Source organism: Erigeron canadensis, chromosome 6 (assembly GCF_010389155.1).
Source record: "Erigeron canadensis isolate Cc75 chromosome 6, C_canadensis_v1, whole genome shotgun sequence".
NCBI classification, from domain to species: Eukaryota; Viridiplantae; Streptophyta; class Magnoliopsida; order Asterales; family Asteraceae; genus Erigeron; species Erigeron canadensis.
In genome coordinates, this window is record NC_057766.1 from 29,347,407 (window position 1) to 29,358,708 (window position 11,302).

The 11,302-nt window shown below is 32.6% G+C and overlaps 2 protein-coding genes across 3 annotated transcripts; one reads left to right on the plus strand and one right to left on the minus strand.

The window, feature by feature from the left end:
- Window positions 1–329: 329 nt before the first annotated feature.
- Window positions 330–2,072, plus strand: LOC122606296 (protein WUSCHEL-like; the record flags this gene model as incomplete). The annotated part of the gene is made up of 3 exons (XM_043779254.1): window positions 330–804; window positions 1,323–1,402; window positions 1,698–2,072. Coding segments are annotated over 3 exons (930 nt in total), but the record flags the coding sequence as incomplete, so codon positions are not given.
- Window positions 2,073–5,384: 3,312 nt separating this feature from the next.
- LOC122605212 (mastermind-like protein 1) lies at window positions 5,385–10,568 on the minus strand. 2 transcript variants are annotated; one of them, XM_043778115.1, is made up of 7 exons: window positions 10,119–10,568; window positions 8,386–8,759; window positions 8,274–8,304; window positions 7,534–7,607; window positions 7,237–7,445; window positions 6,292–6,372; window positions 5,385–5,819 (listed from the first exon to the last, which is right to left on the minus strand). In XM_043778115.1, the coding sequence occupies exons 1-7, from the start codon at window positions 10,288–10,290 to the stop codon at window positions 5,771–5,773; spliced, it is 990 nt and encodes a 329-aa protein (XP_043634050.1). In that variant the 5' UTR covers window positions 10,291–10,568; the 3' UTR covers window positions 5,385–5,770. The 2 variants fall into 2 exon arrangements, with proteins under 2 accessions (XP_043634050.1, XP_043634051.1); XM_043778116.1 differs by having other exon boundaries at window positions 8,386–8,724; window positions 10,119–10,567.
- Between the last annotated feature and the right edge of the window lie 734 nt (window positions 10,569–11,302).

Below are 11,302 nucleotides of genomic sequence, written 5' to 3' on the forward strand. Positions count from 1 at the left end.
CTTTTGTCCCTTATAATTACCTTTTTCATAACATCACTCTGTCAACTTCAATCCTTCTCTATCTTCCAGATATCACTCCCTCTCTCACTCTATTCTCTCACTCACTCACTCACACACAACATGTATGTGTGATAGTTTGGTGCATCTTTGTTCACACTACTACTATATTTCTTTTTGCTTATATATAAACCATATATCTCCTACATTTTGTTACACCTTAGTTAGTACTAGAACAAAAACATATATCATCATCCTTAATTTTCTCTCTATATATCTCCATATAAATTAAATTCATATATTGTTTTGTGTTTTTTTTTTTTTCAATTAACACTACAATGGAAGCTAATTATCACCAACAACAAGATAACAACAAAAACAACAACAACAATACTAGTAGTATATGTAGTGGTAGGCAAAGTAGTAGTACAAGGTGGACACCCACAAGTGACCAAATAAGGATCCTTAAAGAATACTACTACAACAATGGAATCAGATCACCAAGTGCTGATCAGATCCAAAGAATCGCTGCTCAACTCAGGCAGTACGGCAAGATTGAAGGCAAGAATGTGTTTTATTGGTTTCAGAACCATAAAGCTCGTGAAAGGCAGAAAAAAAGGTTCATTCCTGTTGCTGCTCCACCACCTCCATCTCATCACTTTTCCGATCATATCAGCCACCATCATCTGCCCACTGCCACCGCCATGCCAATTCACTACCACCAGTACTACCACCATCAAGAACCACCACCACCTTCTTCCCATGTTTATGGCCACCCACATACGCTCTACACTACACATCACATTGGTATATATAGTACTTTCATTTTAACTCTACTACTATACTACTACTACTACTATATATATATATATATATATATATATGTCTAAATGCATATTGATTTTTTTATTTCTTGTAAAGATATGATCATGGTGTACGTACTTTTACTAAAAAAAGTATTTTGTGTCTTTTGCATATAGATACCCATTACTTACTAAAATTTTGTTTTCCTTGTAAAAAAGTGATCAAACTTTGATTTTCTTTTTTGTTCTAAAATGGATTTTTAATTTCTACTGTGCATGCTTCGGTATCTTGAAAATAAAATAAAAATGGGTTTTTATGTTTCCTAATTGTTTTTCTTACTATTTAGTGACAATATATATATATATATATATATACTTGATGCATATGTAAATCTTGTATGTGTAGTATTTTGTGCCTTGATTATATATGTATACTCACTAATTACTAAGTTATAAATTTTACTTATAGACCACCTAACTTGTAACTTGACTAAGTATATATATATATTCTAATATGATCAGGGGTTGGTTCTTCTTCTTCACAAGGAGTGATGTCTGTTGGATGTGGCTATGGATCTGTTGCCATGGAGAAGAGTTTCAGGGTATATATATATACATACACACATCATTTGATATACAAGATACTCGTTAATTATATATATATATATATATCTAAATTATTCTAATATGATAAAATAAAGGAGTACTACTCGTACATGAGAATTTCAAGGGAAATAAGAATCACTACTTTTTTAGAGATTAGGGTTAAAAGGTAGTTGGTCTCTCATTAACTAACTAACTTGTAAAAATAAAGCAAAAGTACGTACTAAGCATAAAAAAAAAAAAAAAAAATACTCGTAGGTAAATAATTTTTTTTTTATACATACGTACATACAGGAGTGTTCAATATCACCTCCAGGAGAGAAAAGGGGGCGGAATTTCGGATCAAGAAGGGTGGGTGTCGATTCGTTTTCGTTCTTTGACAAACTAAATAAGCCAACAACATATCATCATCAAGCTGATCATCAAGAATTATTAGGGGGGGAGGATGCTGTTGTTACTTCAACTGATCATGATGATCAGATTGAAACACTTCCTTTGTTTCCTATTCATGGTACTACTAACACCCACCATGATTTCTTTGGTATGAAAACATCGGATCATCACAGCAATAATGGAGGTTACTATACTACTGGAGGAGGAAACTGGTATCGGTCTGATGGTCGGGCTTCCCTTGAGCTCAGTCTCAACTCTTATGATTACTATAACTGATCCGATCGAGTTAATTATATGTGTTTATGCTATTGATAGATGATTATGTAAATTAATTAAGCAGTACGTAGTTTATGATCAAGTTCTCTAACTATGAGTGATTTCGGATTAATTAGGTCTGCTATGTGTAGCTTTTATATAAATTATCAACTCTTTCGAATTATGTTATATATATATATATATTTGGTTCTAGCTAGCTAGTATTTATCTTGACAATTGATTCAGTTTGGTTAAGACTATGTTATTTACAGGAATAATTTGTTTTCACTTGATTAAACCCCTGGGTAAGGATTCTATCTCTCTTCGCATCAGGGAGTCTAGCTAGTTTAAGGAAATCTGTACATATTTTATCTCAGTTTTACGCTACGTACGTACACCGAACGTTAGCTAATATATAGTTCGTTCGAACTGATTTTACATCTTGGCTATAATATAATTTGATTAGTTCTTAGTGTTAAATAATAGGGGAGTGATATTTATACAACAAAATTTAGTCGTACACAACAAAGGTATAAATTGTATTATGCAGTCTACAACTGTATTACGTAGGATTTGTTGTAGATGACTAAAACTTGTTGTAGCAATATCAGTTCCCTAAATAATATAACATCTTACTCTAGGTATTTTTTACAAATTGCTGCATATTTTTATATACCTATATATATATATACTTAAACTTATATAATGTAGAACACAAACTATATTTGGTTATTCAAGCCTTAACTTGGTAAGACATATATACTCTCCATTTATTCATTTAACTTCCATTTTCATATTCATATAATTTATGTGAGTCAAAGTACAAATGTGTATCCATAATATCATGATAACTTATGGAATCAAGAAATTTGATATGGTTTACACTTGAAAAGCAAAACTGTTACTCAAATGCAATGATTAATATTTAAAGGAACTACAAATAGAATGATTCAGAAACATATATATCAACAATATATACATATCTTATGGAATCAAGAATATGGTTTGGTTTGGACCACATATATATATATATATATATATATATGGATGGATACATACAACTGCCATTCAAATTCCTTCAATTAATCGAATCTCTTTTAAGAAGCTTTAACTGGACCACGCCCCATATATAGGATGATGGCTGGCTCAATTGTTATTGTTCAACAACCAAAGTCAAATCATTTTAGAATTTCATAAATTTCTTCTTTGACCATATATTCTTGACTTCAAATTGAGTCAAAATTTCAACAACTTCATTTCTATATTCATTTTAAACAATTGTATAAAATGAAGAAAACTTCATGCAAGACGTACATGCTAAAATCAAAGAAATGTATTTGACATTGTTAAAAAGGTGTAAAAAAAATGTAAAAAATAACTAACAAAATTTAACTAAAGACCAAAACGTCAAAATTATTTAAGGTTATGGTACAGTATGACACAAAAACTTAAATTAACAAAAAAAAAAAAAAAATGCACGATAATACAATCTAATCTCATTGTAACATCATATTTGACATTGTTAAAAATATAAAGTGTTATAATTAAAAGAAAAAAAAAATAGAAAAAGTCTATAATTAAACCAGAATGATAAAGAACTTGTTAAAATCAAATTATCGTATATTATACTCTTTAAAAAGATTAAATAGTAAGTAAATAACATCCAAATTAGTCGCCTTTTATGTGTTTTGGGTCTTAACCTCATCGTGATTGACGGAATATGAAGAAGATTAAAATGTAGATGACTTTATCTCTATCTAAAGTCAAAAAGACTGTTTTTATGTTATACAAAGGATCTCTAGCCTAGCTTGTCATAAAAATCGAAATATATTCATTTTAAAGGATTGTATAAATCAAAGAATTGTATAAAATGAGGAAAACATCATGCAGGGCATGCTAAATGAAAGAATTCTATTCGATATTGCAAGAAGGTGGGGGAAAAAAAAAGTGAAAAATAACTAATAAAATTTAACTAAAGACCAAAACATAAAAACTATTTAAGTAGTTTAATTAAAAAAGATGCACGATAATACAATGTATGTTACTAAAACATTGACATTCCCAATTAAAGAATTAAAATAGAAAAAGATAGAATTAGAAAAGTCATTAGTTAAACCAGAATGTAAAGAACTTGTTAAAATCAAATTATCATACAGTATACAAAGGACCTCTAGCTAGCCTAGCTTGTAATGAAAAATTGAAAACCAAACTCCTAACTTTTGTCTCCTGAAGCAAAACTGTAACCGCCACTACTTGATCTAAAATGATGGGCTAAACATAAGTATTGTTCAAGACGTAATTGTATATATAATATCATTAACAATGAAGTTAATGAATAGTAACTATTTTGTCCTTTTCTGTTTTTTTTATATAAATACGATGTATAGTAATTATAAATCAAAAATGTGAATTGGTTGAGTGGTTTGTGTGCTAGTTTACATTAAGACCTCTAAAATTTCAAACTTACCAAATTTAGCTCCTATTTCAACCTTGTATGGAGAATAACTTTGGTGCAATTAACTACACCAAACATTATTCCAAAAAAGTAACTAATTAATGTTGATGAAAAAATGAAAAAAATATATTTTTTTTCCTTTCTAAAACGATAAATTTAGGCTAAGCTACTCAATTCTAATTCCAGAAACAACTCATACTAAAAAAACTCATGTCTCCATGCCTAAAAAACATTTTACGCATCCTAAAATTTGAACCTTATAAAACCTCTTATTCTCATGCTCCCTCCCTCATGTACCAAAACTACCAATCCATATAATTTAGAGTGAATAAGATCTTGCTCGGTCAATGGAAATCTATAAACATATGCTCGGTTTTTATGGAAAGCATGTTGTATACTATTTTCTCTTCAAATCTTTTATGGACACAAGTACAAACTCTTTACATATGGGCTATGCATCATCTTTTACAGATAGAAAGCCGGGAGTCAATATAGAATGTGGCACTACAACTTTAATAGAAACATCTAAACATTTTTGCATAGGGCAATAATGAAACATTTCCAAACTTACATACATGTGGTAAGCTTATGGTCCATGTTAAACTTTGTCAAAATCATATGAACTCGCCAACTAATGGGCGAAGAAGATATAATACACTCCGATATAATAGTAATTAAACCCATGGGACAGAACCAAAATCCATCTGGTTGAGCAGACTTGTTTTAAAAAAAAAAAAAAGCAGGGGTAAAAATGCTGGCTTGTCGAGTATATATACACTACGTACATATACAATATACAATATATAACAACTTTTTACCATATGTAACGCAACAATAAATAAAATAAAGTTGCATAGTTTGGTATATAACAACCCAAATACTTAAAATACTGCATTTTTGTTATAACCCTGGCATGCACCAAGAAGTTTTCAGCACAAGCACAACTCATTGGGCACTTCCACATACTTTTGTGAGCTAGATGATATCATTTACTCGTTACAAAACGACATCTTAGCTATCAGCTATGAGCTACAAAATAAGTTTTGAAAGGCCATGATGATGATATACAAGAATTCACAATGAAACAGAAATATACCTCAACAACAGACACTCCTTACACTCCGCATAACCACAATTGTCACTATTTATCATCTTCAATTCTACATATACCTCTTTTTTCGATATCCAATGCGCCAAGTAGTTCACTAAAATCTGCAGAAAATGGCTGCCAAGTATGCGCCGATTTGCAACTGTGTGTATTTTCCTATGCAACGCTTACAGGGAGAACATGCCCTTCCTTTTGGGTATTACACCTGCATATTATGTATTGTGATATAGGCATCAAAGTATAATCCCTAAAAAATTTCAAGTGGAAATACTTAACAATGTTATGTTATAGATGTAAATGATCAAGAGAAAACAATTCAAGGCAATATTTTTGGATGTGCTGGTACATTAAAGTAAGCCACATGCATCACCCGTTTTCAAAGGTCACATGTATGCATTAAAAAAAATTCATATCTTTTGGGCCACCTTCATCTATGAACAGCAGAAAGACTTGACTGTGTTTCTTGGCAATATTAAAAGAAAATTTAAATTGGGCTATGTCAAAGATTTCCTCTAAAACTATGTATCTGGTCAGACATTGCGATTTATATTAAACGAGAGGATATCATATTTGCCTCCACAGATATGTTTTACTTGCATAATGGTTATTACTTAATGAAGTAGCAGATAAAGCCCACAGGATTAAAAAATGAAGGATGACATTACACGTATACTTACTTATTGCAACGGGATCGAGATGCATAGTTGTGATTGTCACAGTTTGCACACATCCAATCTCCATCACGCCAATGCTTTGCCCTAATAGGTTATAACATAAAAAGAGTTAGGGCTCTCAAAAATTCATATTAGAGGAAAAACAGTCATTTCTCCATAGCACAAAAATTAACAAGAATTTAGTGTATGGTCTAACATATTTATAGTTTATATATGTGCAGTTACATTTAATTCACATAAAGAAGACCTCGAACTTTTCTAGAGTAGTTTTAAAACATCTCCAAAAATCACATTTTGTTTTTTATTCCAAAAAAGCGAAATCGAAACACTGCCGTTCATTTCTTAGTCAGTAATAACCTCCCCCTTTCCTAACCGTTCACACCTCAGGAAACACCACACCCTCCACCTGAAAAATAATCGAGGCAGCACAAACACACCAGCAAATCTTCAGTTAGTTTACAAATGTGTGTGTTTTGATGTAGTGCATGTGCTGATGTGCATGCGTGACTTTTCACAGTTGGCAAAAGTGTGTGTGTATGTGTTTTGCTAATTGCAAGTGCACGTGTCTTTAAGGTAAGGAGAGGGGAAAGTGCATTGTGTACCGAGGTGTGGAGGTATGCAAGAGGGTAATAAAATTGTAGACGAGAAAGATGTAAGGAGACAACAGTGTTTTAGCATCACAGCATGAAGGCATTTCGGCTGGCGTCAGGTTCCCGCTGAAATGGGAGGATAGCTATTTTTATGCAATAAATCTGTTTAATATAATTAACATGCACTACCAAAACACTATAAGTAAATATAAGTTACCGTCACTAAGTTACCGAGTGACCAAATCAGATAAATCTACTTATAACATTGTAGTTGCACGTCATTGCTATATTATGCAATCAACCCCAAATTTTTATTTGAAGTGGACATATGTTAAAAAAATGATCATTTATAAGTTACCCTTTCTGGGGAAGTGCTGGCATTGACATTATATGAGGCAATTGCAGGCTGAGTTGCGGATGTTGCACTGTGGTTGAGATTCCATCAGAATAAAGCTGAATGTGACCAGCTGATTGATTACTGGCTGAAGGCGCCATCTGAAGAGGCGTTAAGTATGAAGAACTTGGTATCTGCCCAAGTGGTAGATATGACGGCTGCAGCTGCAATGTCTGCAATTGAAAAATTGGAAGATAAATTATCTCAATTCTAAATTACACTATGAAATTTGAAATCACATGTCACAAAGTCAAACATTACCTGCCCAGCATTTAGTCGTTTGTTATCCAAGTCTTGAACAAGGTCTTCAGATGCCAATCGTTTCGTACCCAGAGCTTTAGAACAAATTTTTAAACATAAAATGCATGTAAGAGTTGCCAGATTCAGGCTAGATAATAGCCCTAACCAACCAAGCTATATGATCATTTACTAATATAGGCCGGTATAGTTACATTTTACTTCTTACGGGTCAAATGAGGATAATTTTAACAAATATAGTGTAAATCATAACAGATCAAATACGTTCAACAGAACCCAGATGTAGTTTCAAAAAGCCTCCTACATCAATTTACTTGAGTAAATAGAGTACTCTTTTTATTCATTTGTAATCAACACCGATGCCCAAGCCCACCAGGGGTAGGGCATGGGAAAGGTAGTCAGCCATACCTTTTTCTGAAAATAATTAGGCTACTTCCAGAATGACCTCCGGTTATTGACAACACAAATGTAGGGTCGATAGAACCCATTTGATCAATCAAAACTAGATATGGATGGTTGCGACCACTAAACTAAACATTATCACTGCCAAGTCGCAAGTAAGTCAACATAAGCATATCAATTTACCAGCAACAAATCCGAAATAAAACGATTCCAGAATCCTTTTTTTTTATATTCACTTGTACTTGAAAGAATAATCTTAAAAGCAATCAACAATATTGAGATAACTACATAAACATAGTCATCTAGGTACAAGAAAGACCTCAAAGGTATGTTCTTATTACCTGGGGGCATGGAAGCATTACACTTTTTGCACTGTAAGTTCAACAGAAGCTATATCAGAAGGATGACAACAGCATAATCAGCTATATATGTTCAATTGGTCCAGATTTATACCTGTGCTCGAGAAGAATAATTGTGAAAACCACAAGCGCAGATCCAGTCGCCATTGCGCCATCCTTTCGGAACCACAACTTGGCTGACTTGGTGTGCATATGGAACTGCATTTGTAGGACCCATAGACCAGGCTGAAGGTCGTTGAACTCCGTATTTGTCTGGACCTCCTAAAACCCAACTGGGGCTCAGAGGAATAGACTGTTGAAGAGCTCCGTTCAACCTTTGGTGTTGTAGTCCTTGTACCCTGGGAAAATAATGTGGATGAGTTTGCAGAGAAGGCCCGGGCATTGCAAGTGCTGGTATAGCTGCTACTTCCTTTGCTTGTCCACACTTTTTGCACTTTTCTCGCGAGGCATAATTGTTGTTAGTGCAGCCTATTTTGATCCATTGCCACACACACCAACCCAGAACGCAGCCCAGTAGAAGAAAATGAATGCAAAGTTACGCACGCCAACCAGCCAATCACATACCATACACACACAAAATACAAAATACTCAACCGGAATGATTGGATTTTTTTCAAAACAAGGTGGAAAAGTAAAATACTTCTAAGCCATATGAAATAGTTGGTAATTTATTGCTTGCCAAATGTTGGTTTTTGTTACTTGTTCTGGCATTTGAAGAACTGAAAATGTTGGCTTCGATTAATGTTTATTATGTAGATCAAAATTGCATTCAATCAAATATCATTTAATAAAAACGATAACTCAAGTCAATAAAATACAATCAACTACCCATTAACAATAGAAAAACAGATTATCAACTAAAAGAAATTAAAAAAAGATCGACTGGCTGATGTAGTAGTATCAAAATTGGGTTACAAGTTATTTAATGCATCAAACGGACACGTATAAGGCACTTTTTATTCCTTATGTTCTTCTTATATACTATACACATCTTTTATTACCTATAACCTAGACCTAAATCCACAAACTTATTACTAGCAAAACATATAATAATAAGAAATTTAACTTGCAAATTGCCGGTTCAGTGTCCGGTCCAATTTTCAAAACATCAGTTGCATTTCCCGCAACTATAACTCTATAAGCATGTTTTACACAAATATATATATGAATCATTAATATAGAATAGTTGTGTGTATCCTTCTTAGTTCTTACTATTCCAACGTTACGAACTCTTACCCGAGCTAAAACCTACATATGGTGAGGTTCTAGTACAAAGTGTTTTAAGCACAAGCCTAAGGGTTGCTTCCCTAATTTAAGGACTTGGCAGCTTATTTGTGTTATGATAAAAAGCTTTTTTGTTCCCAAAGAAGCTTAAGCTAATAATCTCTTAAGCCAGACTTATTCGCTTATCGAAAACTTTGAAAAAGCTCATTTTTACCGCCTTACCGGTTTATGAGCTTATCACTTATATAAGCTAAGTTGATAAAATCAGCTTTTTAGTGTTTCAGTTTTCCGATAAGCCTACAACTAATATAAGCTAATCCAAATTCCAAAAACACCCAAACGTAAACTCAGGATGGGAATATAAGGCTGTCGGGTATCTAAACTTAGGTATAGAACACTCACATATTATTTTTTTAATCCATAAAAATCATGGAGCCCATGCATTTATTCATTAAAAAATAAATAATAAAATATTAGTACGTGTGGGGTTTTACACCTAAGCTTAGGTGCCGGACAGCCTTATATCCCATTTCCCATATATATATATATATATATAACAAAAGAAACCAGAGTAAAAAAAGGGGAGTAAATGAAAATTAATACCAGAACAGATCCAATCACCGATTCTAGGAAGCCATTTAGAATCAGAGGGAGTTTTGGAATCAACAAGCAAACGTGGCTGTTTACATCTATTGCAAAAAGATCTGAATGCATAGTTTCTGTTTTCACACCCACCACACTCCCAGTCTCCTTCTTTTCCTTCTCCGCCGCCCATTTTCTTTATTGCCACCGCCGCCGCCGGCGGAGAATTGAAGATGTTATCGCCGGTGAAAGTGTGAAAGATTTTGTGTATTGGCTATTATGGTCCTTGTTTTACCAAGTTGTTAATTGTGGTCATTGGAGAGTTGGAGTTGGCGAATTCGATACATGTTGTTGTCAGATGTATGCGGTTTAATTAAAGTTTTCTCTATATCATTTTCATTTTTCAATTTTTTTTAATTTATTTCTAATCGCTCCTGTAGGCTGAAGCTAGTGAGATATGAACCTGAGACATCTTGTAATAACATCATCACGTAACTATTGTTTCATATTATTGATGGTCAAACAAGAATATGTAAATTTTATTTCTTACATATATATTTTTCGAGACTTGAATTGATTGAAATGAAACCCGACATTTTATATACGACTCAATCTTTGCAAGTTGTAACCTCGTTAGATTGCTCTAATTGAAAAATTCTGAGTTAAATCTAGATTTTGATTAATGGTTATTTAGAACCTAGATTTTGATTAAGTGTCTCAAGCCCAGTACCCAAAATCAAAATCTTATTGGATTTTTTTTTTATTGGTTTCATTAGTCCAATTATGGACTAACTCTTTTAGTCATCTACTTGTGATTAATTTGCTATCTACTTGTGACTAATTTGCTACAATAATAACTATACTATTATCACACTTATTTTTTATTATTGATTTTTTATTATATAATCTTCCGACTATTATTTTTGAGGTCTATTTTTTCCCTTTGCCTTGGGCCTTGGCCTTGATGTTTTTGTCTCCTTGAGTCCTGAAAATTCTTTAATTGCAAGTTTTTTTTATTATAAATCTTAATTTTAATATATACTATATAAGACAGTTGAACTAATAATTTATTAACCAATCAAATCGTTCAATTTTATTAAATTGACTTTCGCTTATGTCATCATTTAATTTAATTATAAATTAAAAATCCTAATAATCATTATCCAGATATATTATTATATTAGTATATATAGAAAAAGTCTCAT